Source organism: Apis dorsata, unplaced genomic scaffold (genome assembly GCF_000469605.1).
Source record: "Apis dorsata unplaced genomic scaffold, Apis dorsata 1.3 scaffold_88, whole genome shotgun sequence".
NCBI lineage: Eukaryota > Metazoa > Arthropoda > Insecta > Hymenoptera > Apidae > Apis > Apis dorsata.
In genome coordinates, this window is record NW_006263386.1 from 1393441 (window position 1) to 1414977 (window position 21537).

Here is a 21537-nt window from a genome sequence, read left to right on the forward strand (position 1 = left end):
GATGCACGACGAGGAGAGGTTGAGTGTGCTAGACCATAGGTAAGCGCGGCGTTGACTTAAGTCGCTTCAGTCAACAGAGGACCGTATGCGGGAGGATACCGTTTTCTCTCCTCAGAGTCCTCTTAACGCCCTGATGCTTCGATTCCTTTTTGTGCCTATCTCGAATATCGTTTATGTTTCGGATCCTTTTTCTTCATACGTGAACCTTCTCGATATATGGTATTGGAAGCCGGAAAGAGCAACAACGAGATTTAGAAATGATTCCCTCGAACTAGGCATCTCTTTTCGTGATTGATCTCGATCCTCGATACTGTTTTATCCGCCTCTGGTCTGTCGATGTTGTTATTGCTGTTGTTTTCTGTATCGAATGTCTCTTGCATCGAAATCGTTCCGCAAAACTGGCTGATTGATCGATCGGATTGAATTTTGGTTTTGTCTCTCGATTCGTAGATATCGGAATTAATTTAGGGAGATTGCTTTTTGTTTGAATCGGGTGTAGGATGTAGTGGTATATGATGTGGGTATAATAAAATTTTTGGGATGTTAGATTGTCTTATAAATAATTGTTTATTATTAATTCTGTAATTATTATTATCCCAATCGGATATTAAAATATGGTTTAATTTTTTTTTCAATATCTAATTATGCAAAAACAGTTATTTAAAAATATAATAATGAATTTTTTTCAAATTTTTTTCCATGCATAAAATCCAAATCTAAAAAAACTATTTGATGGATTGAAAAAATAGTATATTATTGTAAATTTAATTTTTAAAATAAAATCAAGTTATTAGAAATATTATAACATAATTTTTATAACATGTAATCTTGATAAAAAATGAATAATTAATATTAGCAAATTGTAAAATCTTGTCCATTATACAAGAAAAATTATTTGATATTAGATCTTATCCCATTCAATGTTTTATTATTTTTTATTATAAATTTTTTCAAATGGCTATTTTTAAAAGGATCATTAATTAAAAAGACAAAATATTTTATAAAATAATCGAAAGTTAAAATGTTTAAGTTAGAATGAATAGAAATTAAAATTGGTAGTGGATAGTCATTTTATATATTAAAAAATTATTTTTAAAATTGCAATTGCTTTCAACATAAAATTAAGTTTTAAATTCAATTGTAAAAATCATTATTTTTCTTTTTTAAAAATGTTAATTATTTCTTCAAATGTTCCTGTTGAAAATATAAAATAACATAATGTTAATAATTCAATATTTTATTGCAATCATTCGCTGAATTACTGCACGATTTCAGCTTCGATTGATTCACAATATTTTTCTCATTAATTATAAAGTATGTAAAACGTAAATTGTATACATATATATAGTATATGTAAGTATAAATATATGTATGTACATGTATATTATTTTATATAAAATATAAAACAAAAGTCGTTCAATTAAATTGTGATAGAACGATTCCCTTCGAGAGTTCATCTTCAGAAAATTTGCGCCATAAAGGAGTGCCGCATCTGTGCGGCAAATTGCAGCATTTTTGTTATTAATTTTTCAAGCTTTACAGTGCTCCAATTTGGTTTCGAGCCACTTCCCTCTCGACCGGTATATTTTATTCTTTCAGTGTTCGAAGGTGCTTCATATTATCCAATTGTTCGCAATATACTTACATTAAGCGGAATTCCTTCAATTAATATTGTTTAAAACGTTGTAATATTTATATCATAACATTTTTCCAAGTAATTCTCTGCAATTTTAATAATAACGCTACTCAATAGTCCTATTTTTACCTTAAAACCACAATACCTTCGTTACTTTTACTTTTACTCTCTCGTTTTCCCAAGTTTTTCCTTTTCGTTTTTTATTCTTATACTTGATTCTATTATTCAAAAAAGATTCTGTTTATCTTAATTAGATGTATCTCTGTTCATTTACAGGAACATTTAAAATTTTACAATAAGTTTTAAAATTTTTTAGTCGATAATTAAATCAAATCTTTCGAAAATACACATATAATTTCAATAGGTATACATAGATACATATCTGAATCAGTTTTTATTATTGAAAAAAAAGAATATGGATCAATAAATCTAATATATTAACAAGAGATCAATGTTTTGATCTAATATCATTAAAACAATTCTTTAATTAATGATAATTTTTAATTTTCGTATTAATCAATTTCTTATTATTTATATAAAATGATATATTTAATATTACGATATAATTAAAAATTAAATTATAATATAAAATACTCGAACAACAAAAAGAAATTACTTTCTTCCACAGTTAAAATCTTCGAAATTAAAATAGTTAGCTTGCGAGAATCATCAGATCTTCAACTTGGTCTACGTTATTCTATTATTCTAGCATTCATTAACAAATCGACATACTTGATTCCACCAATGTGCCCATTACCCATGATGCGCCATGAAAGAATCAACGGTCCCAGAAACCAGCTTTGTGGTTAACAGCTTCCGAGTGGCGTGCTTAGCACTTGTCAATACTTCTTAACGCTACGCTGCTCAAACTCCCTTTTGTTCCTTTTCCCCCTGTCGATCTTTCTACTTCGTTCGTACGATTTGTGCACGAGTGGCTGACGATCTGTTCTTCGACGCTAGATGGCGCTCGATGGACACGATTACAAGAGAAATCGAGCATTAATCGATCGAATGACGATGGTACGTAGAAATTTTTTTTACCAAGAATACGATCTCGAGACATTTCAATTATATTCATTTTTGAATATAGAAGTGGACATGAATGGAAAATAGCAATGTAAATTAATCGAATTGAAGGTATTTTTATTATGTCAATGTTCACAATATAAATAAGAATTCTAAATTCAGTTGAAATTTTTATATCCAAAATTATTTTTACAATAAAGAAAAAACAAAAATTTAATTAAATTATAATTTAATCAAATAGCTTAAATATAATCTATTTTAAAAGATAATTTTTATTAAATTTCAAAAATACCAAAAAGAAATTTTTGTTTCATCATATTAAGAAGATATATTTCAATTACGTGCAACTATGTGTTAATATAATATTAAAATTTTATATCGAGAAATCAACCTAAATATTAAAGAATGTTAAAGAATATTAAAAGAATTCTCTTTAAAATTCTTTTTGAGATATTTGAATTCTTCGAGTTTCTTTTCAATCATTTCATTCACATAATAATTTAACAATAACTTGACTAAATTCATCATTTAAATTCATCCAAAAGATGTATTTTGATTGTTAGTTTTCGAAATACTTTTTTTTTTCAAGGATTAATCCTGTCCCAGAATAAGAGGAAAAAACCGACAGGACTTTCTGACTGACCTAACATGGTACGCTTCTGAATACACCTCGAATAGAGAATCTTCCTTTTATTGTTTGGGATGAAATTTGTTCTATTTTTTTTTTTTTTTTTTTTCCCTACCGATGAAAAATATGAGTGGAGAGATGGTTTCGTTTTGTTTTAATGCGCGGCTTGAGCCCTTATTGTTCGCTGACGTTTAGATGTTGCGTCAATACATGTTTTACGTAGATTTTGATGTTGCACGAAATATTGATGCGTGCTACTTACCAAGTATTTGAACATCATTTTATATGTAAGAGATAATGGTGATTGTGGATTCCTCTTGCTTATTAAAATTGTCGTAAAATTCTCGTTCAATTAAACGAACATACGATAAATTTAATTTCTCTAATTTTTATTTTACGATGGTAAAATTCGTGGTTTTATTTATCTTTGAAATCAGAATTGTGGAATAATATAATGCGATGGCTCGATCAAAAATTGTTTTATCTCAGAAGATTCAAATTTGTCTAATTTTTCTTATCTAATTAATATCATTGTTATTATGTCAAGTGATTCAGCTATGATTAACATAAACAATTCACTTATATTTATTATTTCATCTAAGAATAGTATACAGAGAAAAATTAATATGTTTTGATTCAATGAAATGATATTAAACTAAATAAATGAGATTACGAAATAAAGAAATAAAATTAAAAAATAAAAATTAAAATTATTATACTTGATATATGTTCATATTAAATATAAATCATAGAACATATGTTATAAATAAATTTTACTTTTTTTATTTTAATTTCATTTGTAAAATATGTTTTATGTAAGATCAAAATATTTATTATCAATCAACACTTGTTGATCATAACATAATTAAAACAATCATGTGAATATAATTCATTACATCTTTAGTGCTCTTTATTAGTGCTCTTTATTAGTGCTCTTTATTTGTTATCTATTTTATAAGTGATGCTAATGCAGTACAATACATATACACATGTGCAAACTATTTATCATAAATATTGAAATTTTAGAGGGGTTCACAATTAGTAATTCTCATCATTGATATTATTATGTATTCATTGTGCAATGAATAAACATTGCATCATTCAGCAATAAACATTAATGAAACAAAATAATGGAGGATTATCTACGTTTTTAATCGTAATTAAGTAATTTACAAACATATAAAATATTTCTTTAATATACAATTTTTTTCTCAATAATTATTTCATTATTTGCATATTATATATATTTGCACTTTTTTTTTTTAATAAAAGTAAATTAATTTCCTGGAAACAATATGAATTTTATTCTTTTGAAAATGTTTTATATTTCTTTTGTTGATATTTATATTTGTTTTCAATTTCTATCAAAATTAATAATACCCATTTATTCCACACTTCGTCGGATTATGGTTGACAAACAAATGTTTGTTTCTTCCAATAGACATACGCTATCAACGATTATTACCTGAATATTCTCGATATTATCGATTATCAGATATTGCCAGTATCCTCATGGTTGAGACGTTGGAGCAGTATAATACTATAATAGAACGCTAATTAATCTGAATGCTGATAAAGAATGAAAATCAGTGAATATCAAATAAAAATGAAAATTGAATTTATTTATTATTTTTACATATCTCTTACTCGAATATTACTTAATTATATGATTATTTTTAATAGGAAATTACGAAAAAAATGTACAGAAATATGAAAGAATATTTTTTCCATTTTTTTTATTTTATAAATTAAAATAAAATATTTATTCTTTATCGTTAACACAATATTTAAAAATTGTTGTAAAATAAGTTTGTTGATTAACTTTATTAATTCTTGAAATAAATTTAGATGAAGAACAAGAATTGTAACAAAATATATTAACGTTTTATTAATTAATTAATATTTTTAATTTCAATTTTGTTTAATTCTTTCATTTAAATGTTGTAGATTTATGTCTTTCAATATATTGATTTGGGAAAAAGAATTTCTTCTGAAAAGTAAATTATCTATATAGATGATCAATATTGATATATGTCAATTTTACGAAGAAATTTTACGTAAAATTTACTATTTTTCAAACTTTTTCTTTAACATGATCTTAAAAGAATTTTATATCCATTATTATAAATGCAAATTTAAATATTCTTATTGAAATATCATGATATTTTGACAGGCCAGTGCATTTATGCGCCATCTTACAATCCTTCTATGAATTATATTCAAAAGAAAAGAGTTATCGTTATTATACAATTTCTTTAAGTGACAAATTTTTATCTTTTATAATAATTTTATAATTTAATCTTTTTATAATAATATTTATATCAAATTATATTATTTCATATCACATTTAGTTATAACTTACAAAATAAGTTGATATTTGATATTTTATATTTTGTACAAGTTTCATCAAATTTTTTGTTTCTAAAATTTTTAGTTTCACATAACAAACTACTATTAAAGAAGAAACTAAGAAGATTGGAGATAACTATACTTGGAAAATTATAGCTGCAATTTGGTATTAATAGTTAACAACTTTACTAAAGTTAGTAACAGTTTTCACGATGTTTTTTAAAAGTTGCAATATCTTTTCATGTTTGCAAAAGAATTTTTTTTTTTTGTCAAAATTATAGATCGTAAAATGAGATTTTAAATTAACTTTATAATTTTGAATGCAAAAATTCTGCTTTAAATTGCTTTTTTTATTTCTTTTCCTTAAGTTGATTTCGTAGTTTTCCATATTTTTATGTCTAAAAAATGAGAAAAATTTCTTTATGAAATATTCTTAATGCAATAATAGTAAATTGTGATAAATAGATCTATCAAAATTTTAGATCTTTTGTAAATTTTTAAACTTTTTATTCATTTCACTTTTTTTAATTTTTAAAAATTTTCCTTTATTTCTTCATTAAAATGAAACGAAACGAAATAAAAATTATTATTTTCATTCATTTTTATAAATTTTTGTTTTCAGAAAATAATAATTCTTTTGTAAAAATAATTTTAAAAATTTTAAATTAAATTTAAAAAATTTATAAATTAAAAAACAGATCACTTTGCAAGAATATTTAATTTATTCGTCATGAACATCATTTTATTCATGAACATCATTATTTTCATTTTGAAAGATTAATAAATTTAAAATATAAAATTAAAAAAAAAGACAGGAAGAAAGTATTATAATTAATAATAGAATAAAAATTAAACAGTTAAAAAACATTAAAACTACAAAACTGTTGTAAATTAAAAAGAATTGATCTTACAGAAACTATTTTTTAAATGTAAAATCTAAAAATAAATTCTTCTTTTATTATTAAAAAACCATACAAAAAAATACATAAAATACATAAAAAAAATACATACATTTCATATCATTATTATATCTTTTTAATTTAAAGAAATTTAATGTAATGCAGATGATATAAATATAGTAACATAATATAAAACATTTTAAAACGATCTATCAAGATAAAATATCCAATACAAGCAAGAAATTAAATTTTATTACATACTTACATCAAACAACAAATAATTTTTCTTCGTTAAAAAGAATTTAAAAAAAAATACATTTTAAAAATTATCTTATTAAATGAAATAAAACTTTTCCATTCGTCTCACGAAAATAACGAAACTGACTTGATCCCCAAAAAAGGAATCACAAGCTGAATACGTGTCAAGTAGATACCTTCCTCGTTCATTCACTATAAATCAAAATTACTTTCAATCGTCTGGACAGTTTCATTAAAAAACATCTGAACCAGGTCATCGATGAACTTCGACACCTAAGTTTACCGCTTTGCTTTCCTGCCGGTGTGTCACGCGCACGACGACGTAGCACTTAAAAATGAGCGCTATATGCGCTGGCCTTTTATTTTAGTTTCACGAAAGAGGGGAAAAAAAAAAAAAGAAAGAGGGAGAGAGAGAGAGAGAGAAAGAAAGAGAAAAAGCGTAAAAAAGGAAGGGAAAGACATCTGACACCGTGAATTCGGGTCGTTCCTGTGTAATTTGACAGCATCCGGCCTAAAAGGCTTTGCAACGTCTTCGATGATCCGTTTTCCGCGGTGTTAAATCACGGAGGACGTATCTTCTTCGTAACATTGCCAGAGACCTTGATATTTAGCTGAAATGGGAGAAAATTTTCGGAAGGATACCAAAGGATTTGACGGAAGTAGCAAACTTACTTGACTTACTTCCTTCCGAGATTTGATTTTATAGTTTCATGAGTAGTTGAAAACTTTTTGGTACGCACAGATACATATAGTTTATTAAGAAAACATAGATAAAGTTAAATATTTTGATTTTGGCACGATGTTTAATTACTTGAATTTTTATTCTTTTTTTTTTTTGTAAAAGAAATTTTTCAAATGATTTTTGAATAAATATTTTTGTGTATTTATTATTCAAGATATGTTTTAAATTATTGTACTTTTTTTATTTTACTTTTATTGAATTTTTCATCTTCGTTTAATTACTAAAATTTATTTTCACTTTCTATGAATAATCACGCTAGAATTACCAAAATAAAACTCTGTAATAAAATTGTATACACACGTTTGAATATTTATGAAAAAAAAAAAAATAGAATTTTTAATACGCGATATATGATATCTTGGCAAGATAAAAAAAAATGTTTAATCATAATTTGGAAAATAAGTCTCATCATATATTATAAATATTAGACTATCAGTTCCTTTCTATTATTCATTATTATTTGAAAATCTTTGAATATGAATCATAAAATAATACATTGTTATCTGAGTAAGAAAAATGATAAATTTTTAGTTATGTTATCGAGAAACGAATATCCTCTTAAATATAATATCGAATAAATTTTTAAAGCTCGTACAATTTAAAAAAATATTCGATCGAATTTCCATATCGACGATCTTCATGACATCGAATAAAGTAGTATTTGTATCCAGTAAGAGTTTTATAATTCATACTCGTAAATCAAACTTGTGTATTATCGTATCCTTATCTCATTCGCTTTTGAAAATCAATTATGTGTCTATATTTTTCTGGTACACGTGAAGCATATGAATCTTAAATTAAGAATCTTTTCCTCTTTTTCAGTATTCATTTTTTTATTATTTCTATGATATGATTTTTCGCACAATATTATTATATTAATTATATTAATAAATATAAAAATATTTTCCTGTCAATTGTTAATACATATAACTTGCGTCTATAAATTAAAATTTTATTTATTTTTAATAAAAACAATTTTACAATTATAATTATCAATTAGTAATAATAAACCATTTATTTTATTATATTATAATAATAATATAATAATATAAACATATTAATACCAAATATCTATCAATACAATAAATATCAAATATATTTATAATTATCATATTTACTTTTAACTTAAAAAATTTAAGTATTTTATTGTAAATTAAAAATTTTATTTTGATCATTATATTGTATATAAAAAAAAAACAAAATTTTTCTATTTCTTTCTAAAATCTATATTTACGAAAAAAGTATTATCAATTAAGCACATATTTCATATTTACATATTTCAAGAAATACAAGCAATTGATAAAAATGGAATTCAATATTAAAAAGAATATTTAGCTTTCAAAAATTCAAAAAATTCACCTAGAATTACCCTAGTGTTCAATCAACGGTTATTCACGTGTCGATACAGAATTCATGAAAAAAATTGCTACGTACCCACTAACTTATGGACAAGAGTGTACACAGACATTCCATCTTACGAATCGATCATTCTAAAATGAAATTTTCCGAGATCAAAGAAAAGCAATATCCAGCCCGATAAATTTTTACCAACGAATAACTTTCAGCTTGCAATTCTGAAATATATATTGCATCGTAAAGTAAAACTATTTCTCTTATTTTTATTGTCGGCCTAACAAAGCACCAAAGTGCAGAAAAATTCGTCGAGTGTCGAGAAAACGTATCACCCTAATAGGTGAAATTTTGTGGAAGAGGATAGAGTGTTAGAAGTCAAAGAATGAGGGAGAGACGTGTTCTTTGCTATTCGTCGAGCACATTTATCAGAAAAAGTCACTTGGATAAGAAATGATTAGTGTTTGCACGTCGCACACAAAGCAACGATATTCTGGTGTGTTAGATGACGAATGAACTGAAATAGATGACTTTCGCGGCCGGATTCCGCAAAAAGTTGGCGCGAAGACATTAATAACGGATCATTTTCACTTTATTTTCACGAAAACTTTAATCGCCGGTTTCAAAATCCGAGGATTTATCAATCAATCAATCAATGTACAGCAAAATTTATGGTTTATGGTATATCAAGTATCTGTCATAGCTTCTGGGCAATAGACATAAATGTTCAAAAAAACTTTGAAATTTTTTAGAATATTTATTCTATTTTTTCTTTTCCGTTTTTGAATATTTAACATCGTGTTAATTTAAAATTCTAAATGTGTGAAATGATCGAATTTTATGATTTATTTTAATTTAAAAATTTAATTAAAGCAACACTCAAGTATTTATGTTATTTCAGCTATTAAAACAAAAAAAATTAAATTTATATATTTTTTAATCTGCGATTATAGAATTATTGTATTTAAATTATTTTTCTAATATGATCATGTTTGAATGAAATTGAATTATTTTAAATAATAATTTAATTATTATGAACATTCATTAATCTAACCTAACCTAATCTAACCATATAATAATGATTAATGATTAAGAAAATGAATATCGAATTTGTCTCTTTATCTTATTTATCTTTTAAAGAAATAGATTAAATATAATAACAGACAACATTTTTTTTAAAATATATACTTATCTATTTTGATAATTGTCGCATTACAATCCATAAGACAGATATAGAAACAAAACTAACTTTTCATATCGTCTCATTATAATTTTATATTTTTAAAAGTTATAAATTGTTAAAAGATTGAGATTGAGATTATTAATAAGTCACTCTATTTTTATTCTTTTTTAACATTCATTTCTTTTCATTATTGAAACGAATTAGACTAATTTTTTTTCTCTTTTGTTCCATCCATTTACGAAATAATTTATTCCGTTTTTCAAGGATCGAAGCGCACACGTTTCACAATGAATTGTTGAAAATGCAATTTTAAGATCGTTCTGGCCGTGTGACAAGTCACACAGGGATTGAAAAGGATCAGCGGGTAAGGGAGTAAAAGCGTGTTTCTTTTAAAACGCGGCGAAAAAGTAGTAGGTCGAGCGAAACGAAGTAATATGGTAGCACTTCGTGCCTGCACGATGGCGATGTTACACGGCCAATCGGAGAAAAGAGATACCGGAACGATTTATCATGTCCCGCATGGTCCGTGTCGTACATTTTCTTCCTTCCTCTTTCCTTCTTATATCTATCAATACTACCTTTTCGTTTTATGGGATCATATCGAGCGCTTCGAAGCGGAAAATTTCATCGCAAGTTTGGTAAAAATAGGATGACATTTTTTCATAATAATTTGGAAAAAATATTTTTAAAATATAACAATGGATTTATGTGTACATAGCTGTAATATAACGAAAAATTCAAAAGAGAAAAAAATGAACAAAATGTTAATAAAAATAAAATTAAAAAAGATAATAATTTGGGAAAGTATAATAAGAAAAAGATCATATAAAAATTATACAAGATCATATAAAAATTATACAAAGTTATATTGACAAAAAGAAGATATATATTATAATGTTAAGATTATAAAAATTGGTTTTTAGTTTATGAATGAGTTAAGAATTTCATTTTAAATGTGATTTAAAATTAAATCAAAGAAAATATGTGTTTTAAATTTCTATAAAACAATATATATATAATTTATTAATTTCTATATTATTTTCTTATTATAGAAAGAGATAAATCCAATGAGTAAATTACATATATTCTAGAATATATATTTAATGTTACAATTAATAACTTATATAAGTAGATAACTATATAGTAGATATAACTATAAGTAGATAATTATATATAATAAGAATAACTATATAAGTAGAAGTTTATTTAATTAAACTTATATTAAGTATTTTCATTTTTTCAATATAAAGTGGCTATAAAACTTTGATTGTTATAATCCATTATTTAATTAGACAATATTGCAATTTTTTGAATATCTACTTGTACAAAAAAATTATTTAAAAATATTTTCTTTATTAAGTATAATTTAAAAAAAAAATAAATCATTATTCGTAAAATTAACTTATCTAGTTTTATTACTATATTAATCTGAATAAAATAGATTTATTATTAATTATCTATTATATTTAAAATATAAAATAGCAATAATCTCATCGTTTTCTTAAACTTTCATTTAAATAGTAGATATAATATTAATATTAAAAACTAATTTCGTATAATATAATAGTTCATTGCTATAATGCATTTTTCTCGACTAATGAAGTTTAAAGGTGACGATGTAACGCGTTTTTTAACAAACATCTTTAAATTATTTTTCTCTATTCTGATATTTAATACGAGCTGCATAATAATTAAATATTTTATATCTGATAATCTAAATGATCTTGCTACTCTCGTGAATTTTGTTTTATAAACATTTTAAAATAATAATTGAATAAATTTATTTTAAAATTTATATGATAGTTAATGATTATTATAGAAATTATAGAAATTTTGCAATAATTTATAAATTTTCGTTTTAAATATTGAATTATATCATATAGAATTATATCAACCAGATTTTTTAAAATTATTTCACAGATTTTTCATGAAGATCAATCAATTATACATATAAGAGAATATAATATTTAAAATTAAATAGCTATTTAATTTAATAAATGCAATGATTACTTAATTTAATAATTTTTTTTCTAAGAAACAAGTAGAAAAAATTAAAATTGTATTGTTGACATAAAATGAAACATTTCTGCTTAATATGGAAGGATTACATTATTAAATTTCTTGTAATTGCCTATACATCAACTGGTGTCCACATGAAATTGTTTTCATTTTTGAAGGATAGAGATATATGTTTGTTTCATTTTTTAATGATGACTTTTTTTTATTTTATACGGAGAGTAATTTCTTTCGTAATGAAAAGAAAAATTAAATGTGCTCAGAAAATTGAATTTTTTTATATTCTTCTCATAATAATTTTCTAGAACAATAATTGAAAATATAAAACGAAATTAATTTATTTCTAAAAAATTAAAATTTTATAAAAATATCCAGTTAAATCATAATCATACAACAATCATAATCAAGTTTATAATAATTTTCTACTGATATTAGAAAATATTTGTAGACTTTCACAATTAAAATTATGTGACTATGTAGAACGTATATTTGAAGAATATGAAGGATTTCTATTTAATAGAATTAGCAGAAATTAACATTGAAAGTTAGAAGAACAGAAATAGTGAATATTCAGTATCTAGGAAAATTGTTGAATATCTTTTGGAGGCTATTAAACTTTTCCAATTTGAGGAGAAAATTTGCGCGGAAACTTTTCTTCAAGTGCTCATTCTAAACTCTCGCCTGGCGAGCATTTATGATGTCTGTAATTACTCTGTATTGAATGGGAGCAACAAATACAACCTTCTGTGCAGCTCATTTTCAGCTAGAATTGCTCATTGCATTAATATTTAACCGATACTCAAAAAAAATTTTATATTTTCAATAAAAATCATCTATAGACATATGAAAAACATTTTTTGACAGATAAAAAAATATAATATTGAGAATTAAATTATAAAAGCACTAAATAATATAAATAAAAAATTACACAATTTTTATATAGATGGAAAATAAATATATTGAATTAATAAAAATTTATATTATATATAAACAATTAATTTCCTTTCTTTTTTTTTTTACAAAAAAAAAATGATGATGATAAACTTAATAACAAAATAATAAATGAAATATTTTTTTTTAAGTTATAAAAATAAAATTATTTATTCTTTGAACTATCATTTTTAACAAAACATCAAATTATTTGTTGTAATCTATCAAAATTAAATAATGATTTTATCTTGTCAAAAAAATTATTATTAAATTTATAAATGTGTTATATTTTGTTAAAAAGATTTGAGAATATTATATTTAGTAATAAAAAGAAATAATTTTCATTTAAAATATAAAGCATAAAAATAAAATTAGATTGTCACCATTAGATGATGAAAATATTGAAAATGATAGATAGAAATGATTATTTAATAATTCGTAAATCAGTAATTGAAAATTGTAATTCCAAAAATCGTACTAATAATTTATAAAATTGTTCAAAAATCATTAATGTCATAGAAATCATCTTTGAAAATTAGGAAAAACTATCTAAACTATTAAATTCGTAATTAAAATCTTTATCATACTTCTCAAAATCACATGATCCAAAACATTTTCAAAAAAAATAAAAAAAAAATTAATTTATAGCTAACGAAAAGAATTTTTTCTTTTTTTTATTATAAAACACGTGATTATATATAAATATTATATATATATATTATATATATAAACATATATATGAAAAAATTTTTAATTGATTAATTTATAAAATAACAAAAAATTTAAAAGAAATGGTAGTAATTTAAGAAGGAAGATCATGAAATTATTTTGTATATTGAGAAAATATACTAAAAAAAAATAATATATACTTAAAAAATTATACTTAAAAAAAAATAAAAAAAAAATCTCTATTTTAAGAAATTTCTAAAAATGATATAATTCAATTCTTATAAAGGAAAATATAGGAAAAGCTTTTACTTCGAGAAATTATGTTAACAATGAAAAATAATTGCCATTAGTTTAATCAAATTGGGATAGAAATTATTTATAAAAACTGGCTTTTCAAAATCCTCATTTTTCGTACTCATTTGTCGGAGAGAAGAATCATCAATAATTCAGAAATTTTAAATAATGATCTTCTTTTCTTTTCAAAACTTTTTATTATTTCTCTGATTAATTTATTTTTTATGACTAATCATTCTTGTTACATTGAAAGTTCATAATAAACTTATGATAATCTTTCTAAAAATACGATCCTTAAAAATATTGTGACACGTTTATTTAGTTATTAAATTATTGTATTTAGAATATAATTAATTTTAATTACATTTATTTTATTATAACATTTTTCTTTTCTATATTAATATTTTTTTTATATTTTTACATTATTCTTCATATTTTTCATATATTTTTCATATATTTATTTATATTCTTTGTATTAATTTTTTTTTAAACAATTGATTATTTAATATAATTCTATCAGTTATAATTCTATATATCTTTATTTTATCAGTAATATAGATTTCTTGGATATTTTATTTATACTTTGTGTAAGAGTTTTATAAAAGATGAGTAGGATCATTTAAAATCAGGAAAATATAAAAAAAGAAATAGAATTTCAGTAATCTACTAGAATGTAATAGTAAAATCGATAAAATAAAGGACACATGTCTGCGAATTAAAATAAATACGTTACTTAGAATTCACGAACTATCAAATTATATTATTTCAATATTATCTATTTTATGATATATTATGATATACATTGCAATTAAATATATATTTGAAAAATCAAAAAATTGTTAAAATTATAATAAACATTGGATATTCAAAAAGCGCAATTATATAGCAATGTCGAAATTTAATTTCGATATACAGAACTCAAAGTTCTCTTTCTTAAATTTTATTAAATAAGCAATTGACAATGTGAAAAATATAAAAGAAAAAAAATCTAAAATTAAAATAATCATTTCCACGAATTTCATAATAGAAAGACATATTCTCAACTATGGAAATAATTATTGAATATTTATATTATAGGTCATTTCAAGCACTTCGAAATCATAACATTTGAAAAAATGAAAAAATTCTAGAATAAAAAATGAAAAAATTCTAGAATAAATGTGAAAAAGAATGATATAAAATCAAGAAGAAATTTTATAAACGAATTCGATATAAAATTAAGAATAAAATAACTACGAAAAAAAAACAGTTCCCTTTTTTCCTTATTTTGAAGAAAATTGATAAAAGTAATATAATTAATGAATTAGTTTGATTTTTCATCCGTCATTTATTTCCTCACATCTACTTATATGAGTTATAATGTCAGTTCACTAATTATATTATTTTTCCCTAAAGAATACTCTCTTTTTCCAAAAAGAAAATTTTAGTTTAATAACTATACTACTTTCTTTTTACAGAAAAAAAGAATTTTCCTTTCCATCAATCCTACTGAGAACGATGCTATAGATAAATTTAATGCAAAATCGCAAAGTTATTGAAAGTTATTGGAATTGCGCAGATAAACTCAATACGAAATAGTATTGCTACAAAATAAAAAAAAAAAAAAAAAATTATAAATGGAACTCAAAGCATGTTGCAAGAAAAGTTAATTTTTATAGATGCATTTGAAAAATAAAAATAAAGAGATACAGAATTGGCAAGAGTTTATTTGTAGATATTGAAACACGGCGAATTCGATATAAAATCGTATAATAAAATCATTTTATAAAATCATTCAAGTATAATTGTAAAAATTGCTAGTATTAAATATTAGAGTTTAAAATAATTCGAATCAATTTTAATTCAAATTCAGTAATATGTATGTATAAATATGCTATTCTTTGTTAAAAATTTCTTTAGTGTATGTTTAATTTATTATAATCTATTATTTAATTTTTAATACCATTAATTAATTATCCTATTTTATCTTTTTTTTTTTTTTCATTTCAAGTATTATTAAATATAGAATTATAAATTTTGATCTGACAAATATTATTGCTTGATCATAGATATTTCTCTAAAAAATATTTTTTTCGATCAATTTATCAATTAACTTATTTTAATAAACTTAAAATATTTTACTAATATATCATTTTAAGCAATTTTTTTATATCGAAGATCAATTTTAATTTTCGAGTTATATATTAATAATATTTCAATTATTAGAATTGATTAAAAAAAAGTTAATTAATAAACTTATAATTTTTTTTCTTTTTAATTTTTCATAAACATCTCACTGAATTCAATATACAATATTGAAATAATTATAATATGTAACATAAAAAGTATACAATAAAATCAAGTTCAAATCATTATTATATTTATTGTTATTTTATTATTTATTGTTTTATATATATATATATATATTTATTATATATAATAATATGATTTTATTAATTATATTTAATATAGGAAACTATTTTTTATAAATCTTAATATATAATTTATTTATGTTATCATATAAGAATAATAATATAATGGATAATCTTTAGGAGATGTATAAGTATACAATTCTAGAGATGTAGGCTCAACATATGTATCTTCTGGTAATGATTCATATATTTTCGTTCCAAAAAGTGTACCTACTTCCCAATATGGAAAATCCTTCATTACGTCATCTTCTATATTTCGCAATCGCTTCATATGTTTTAACAGTCTGTAATTAAATAAAGAATCATATATATGATTTTTAAAAATGAATTATAATTATAATATATAGATTATTATAATTATAATTATATATATACATTAGAAATATATGTGAAATACCAAAATAATATATTTTAAAATAAAAATAATTTTAAAATTATTGTTTAAATTATTGTTAAAATTAATGTTTGGATGTTAATGGGATGATTCAAAATATTTTTGAAACTAAAATAATAGTAATAAATAAGAATAATCTAATAATAGTTTCTAATCTAATAACGTTAGATAAAATTGCTTTTTCAAAACATTTAAACACAAATAAAAATTCTACATACAGACACATATATGAGGATAAATATTTTTCTGAATATCAAGATATAAAAAATAAAAATTTATAAATATTATCTGTTGTTTTTAAGCATTTAAAACAAGTTTAATAGTTGAAAGAAAGAAAAAAATATTAAATAATCAATTATGACCAGAATATGATACATAATTATTTACTGTAAATATTAAGAAAAAAACAATAATAAAAGTTCAATTTATAGAAATAAACTTCAAATTCTTATTCAAATTAATTCAAATTAAAGAGAAATAACAAAAAAAATAACTCAAAATGATTAATATATAATTTGAATTAAAGTTTATATCTTAGTTTACAGAAATTTTTACAATAGAGAGAGAAAAAATTTACAAAATTATATTATTGAGTTATAAAAATAAAATACTAATAATATACATAATTAAAATAATAAATATAACAAATAATAAAATTTCTATAAAATATTTTTCTAAAAATAAATTATATAAAAACAATTATACTTACGTTCTATCTCTTTCTGCATATAAAATAGGAAGTGTAGCTAATTCTTGACTTTTTGCTTCAATAATATTTTGTTTATTTTCTTTCCAAGTTTGATAATAAAGAGGAAATCCAAATATATTAACAGCAAAAAATATTCCCATACTCAAACGGCCTAAAATTTTTTAATAAATAATTTATCAGCAAATTATTATTAGTCATATAATATTATTTTTAACAAATATATATTAAAAAATAAATAAAAATAACTTTAATATTAAATATTTTATCAAATATTTACTTCTTTTTTCTATCAAAATTACTATTATTAGTTTTTTCCTATTCTATTATTATATAAAAACTCATTATGAATAAATAGTAATAAATTAAATGGCTTATATATAATGGCTTATTAATTTCAATTTTCAACAAAATCAACAATTTTAACATATTATTTAAAAAACATTACATAGCAATAACATGTTAGATAATGAACGATATAGGTTATAGGTTAGCTTATACCTGTGAATATAGTACGTAGTTTAGTTCGTGCTATTTCAAAAGGAGCATATCCTCCTTTAGGAGGTAAATCTTGGGTAAATCCTTTTTTAGACGCAGACATTTCTGATAATTTAAATTTTTCGACAAATAAAAAATGACAAATTCACCGAAATGGATGGCATAACTTTTACCTTAAATGATCTCACATAATACTAAGATACTAGCACCACTAGTGGTTATTTTAAAAATTATTTTATATTGTCAGTAAGTATTTATTTAAATAGATTTTTAATTATTTCTTTTCTTATATTTATAATTCAAAAACATTATTTTGTAAATTATAAATTTATATAAATATTTACAGAATATTTATATATAATTAATAATGAAGAAATAAAATTTCAAATTAATGATTTTAAAATTAAATTAAGTAATTTTAATTTTTTTCTAATTTTTCTTTTTTATTTCTATTTTATTCTTATTAATTATTTATATAATTATGATTTTTAAATTACTAATTATATTTTATATTTAATATTTTTTTATATAAAATACTAATGTATTATATTATAAAATTTTAATTAATATATTTCTAAATTAAATATCTAATTAAATAATAAAAAATATATATTAAAATATTATATTTATTTAATATAATCTAATTTTATATAATATAGTTTTAGATATATTATGTTTATATATATATAATTAACTTGAAATAATATAGTAGTATAAATAGTACATTAATAATATATAATATAGATATATGAATATATTCATTAAATTATAATATTAAATTATATAACATTAAATTATAATAATTTTATTATATTTTCAAAAAAATATATTTAAATATATATCTCATACAAATTATATATAATCTTATAACATAGAATAATTTAAAGATAAAAGTTTAATAATTTATTTATCTTATTATCTACTGAGTACATATTATATAATATTAAATCTAATTATAACATAATATTATATAATATTAAATATAATATAATATTAAATATGAATTGCAACAAAATTTCATATAATAAAATAATAAATGACAAAAGATTAAGAGAAAAACAAAAAATTAAATATCATTTAATCACTTTTTTTATCACCGCTTGATTGAAGACATTTGCTATGTTCATCATTTAATCGATCATATTCTTTAGCAAGAGATTCAGCTTGTGATTTAATGGTTTCTTTATCTTTCTTTTCTTTTATAACCTGATCTTCTAATTCTTTATTTTTTGTTTGTAATTCTTTAATTTGACTTTTCCATTCTGCTATCTCTTCATTGTGAGCTTCATTAAAGTCATTCTGTGCATTTTCTGCTTTTTGTGATAGTAACTGTTTTGCTGTTGTAGTTGCAGATTGAGCTTGTCGCATAGCTGCTTCATTTTGTGCTAATAAAATAGCTTGTGCAGAAATTAAAGTAACAAGACGTCGTATAACAAGACTTAAAAATAATGCAAAACCACATATATAAAAGTTTCGTTGCGCTCTAAATAATCTCATATTACCTATATAAAATAATGTAATAACATTATAATTAAATTCTTGAAATAGATAAAATATTATGTATTATATAATAAAAATATAAATATACCTTGCATTTCAGTATCCAAATGATATTCTTTATGTTCAATATTTGTAGAATATTTTCGCATTTCTCTAATAGCATCCAATAAAAACAAAACTAATATTCCAAGTAAAAGTAAAAAAAAAAACGTTCCTTGATTAGTTAATCTTTTTAAAAATTTAGATTTAAAAAACCTTTGCCATGTTAAAGGTGAAATAATTGGTAGTAATAATAATAAAACTACTAAAATTTCAACATATAAAAATCCAGCTATTAAAGTCCATTGCAAACTCATGTTTTTTAGTTATTTTTATTTAATCTATTTTAATATCTAAAAAAATCACGAAAACATTATTATTATTTTATTTTTATTTTATTAAACATAACATAAAAAATAATATATGCATAACATAAAAAATTATATAATAGTAAAAATGTACGATTTAATTTTTATATATATTATATATATAATACTGAAATTTTTTTGCTTTCAATAAATATTATATATTTAAATAAAATTCAATAAAATTATATATTTTTTTCTTTTTTTTTTACAATATAATTAATAATTATATTACAATTTATCATATAATTATATTTCAAATGACTATATATAATAATAAAAAATAAAAGTAAAAATAATGGAATTAAATTTAAAAATAAATTTTATCTATTTAAAACAATTATTGCATCTATAAATACTATTCAAATCACAAGTAATATTTATACATTTTATGTTATTATTATATATTTATATATTTAATATAATAAAACATAAAAATAATTTTAATATATTTTAAAAATTAACTGACCTTTAATTGTGGATATATATCTTGATTTATGTCTAGGATTACCAAAATAATCGAGTAATTTATGAAGAATTGTGACAAGGACCTTTAAATTTTTTAATCAAAAAATCAATATATTGTGAATTTAGTAAACAATAAAGATTTACTTCATGTGAATTGGTGTTCATGAAATATTAAACCATCTGCTTATTAAAGTGCGCGAGAAATTGAAAACAACTATTTTTTTTTGTGCTGTGATAATTCTCATTATTATTCTATGAACACAATAATATTAACGTGGGTCGTCATTAGGCAACATTCTTTTGGAAAGCAAAAAACTTACGATACTTTCAAAATGTGATAAGATTTTATTATCTAAATTTAGATCGCTAGCACTGCTCGTTATACATTTTGGGTGCTGGCGTGTTTATAGAAACAGTAGACAAGCAGTCGTCGCAATTAATACATGTGTTATCATGGATGTACGTATATAAGCAAAATTCAATGTAACAACAATTTTTATTAATATTTCGAAAATTAATAAATATCTAAAGCCAAAAGTTTATATTACAGTCTACCTCCTCTCCCTATTACTCTTCTTAAATTTCAAGTCCATCAGTTACCAGTGCTTCGGAAATAAAGCAAATCTGCGTAATTATTTTTTGTAATAAATAATTATATTATTAAGTATTCTATTATTTTTATTTAAAATTATTTAAATTATATGTTTATTTAAATTATATGTTTAAAGAGAAATTGATTTTTATATTTATAATTCATATACTTATAACAAGAAATTTTAATATTACGAGAGAAATTGTAAACTTACCTTTATGATAAAATTTTTCTGCCATATGATATGTGTAGAAGTTATATATTTTCTACTTTAGAATACATTTAAATATTGTGTAGTATATAATAACATAATAGAAGAGTAATCTTTGATATGTAAGTGTAATATTTTTTATTATGTATTTAAAAACAATTATTTTTTTAAATGTTTTAAATATTCTAATCATAATAAATAAAACATTAAATTTAATTGATATTGTTTTAAAATTTTTAAATTTTCATATTATAATAATTTTATTACTTACTAATCTAATTAATAATTTTATTACTAACCTTATTAACAAAAACTTTTAGATAGTTCCTACATTGATATAGTAATCAAATAAGAATATAGAAATAATATGATA

General features: G+C 21.5%; 2 protein-coding genes across 2 annotated transcripts; both read right to left on the reverse strand.

The window, feature by feature from the left end:
- Positions 1-16350: 16350 nt before the first annotated feature.
- Positions 16351-18224, reverse strand: LOC102675989 (NADH dehydrogenase [ubiquinone] 1 alpha subcomplex subunit 13). Its single transcript, XM_006611468.2, has 3 exons — positions 17993-18224; positions 17495-17645; positions 16351-16675 (listed from the first exon to the last, which is right to left on the reverse strand). Exons 1-3 carry the CDS (start codon positions 18090-18092, stop codon positions 16468-16470), a joined length of 459 nt encoding a protein of 152 aa, XP_006611531.1. The 5' UTR covers positions 18093-18224; the 3' UTR covers positions 16351-16467.
- An 826-nt stretch (positions 18225-19050) lies between these two features.
- Positions 19051-20739, reverse strand: LOC102676132 (B-cell receptor-associated protein 31-like). The gene is made up of 3 exons (XM_006611469.2): positions 20363-20739; positions 19578-19881; positions 19051-19491 (listed from the first exon to the last, which is right to left on the reverse strand). The coding sequence occupies exons 2-3, from the start codon at positions 19843-19845 to the stop codon at positions 19067-19069; spliced, it is 693 nt and encodes a 230-aa protein (XP_006611532.1). The 5' UTR covers positions 19846-19881; positions 20363-20739; the 3' UTR covers positions 19051-19066.
- Positions 20740-21537: the final 798 nt, after the last annotated feature.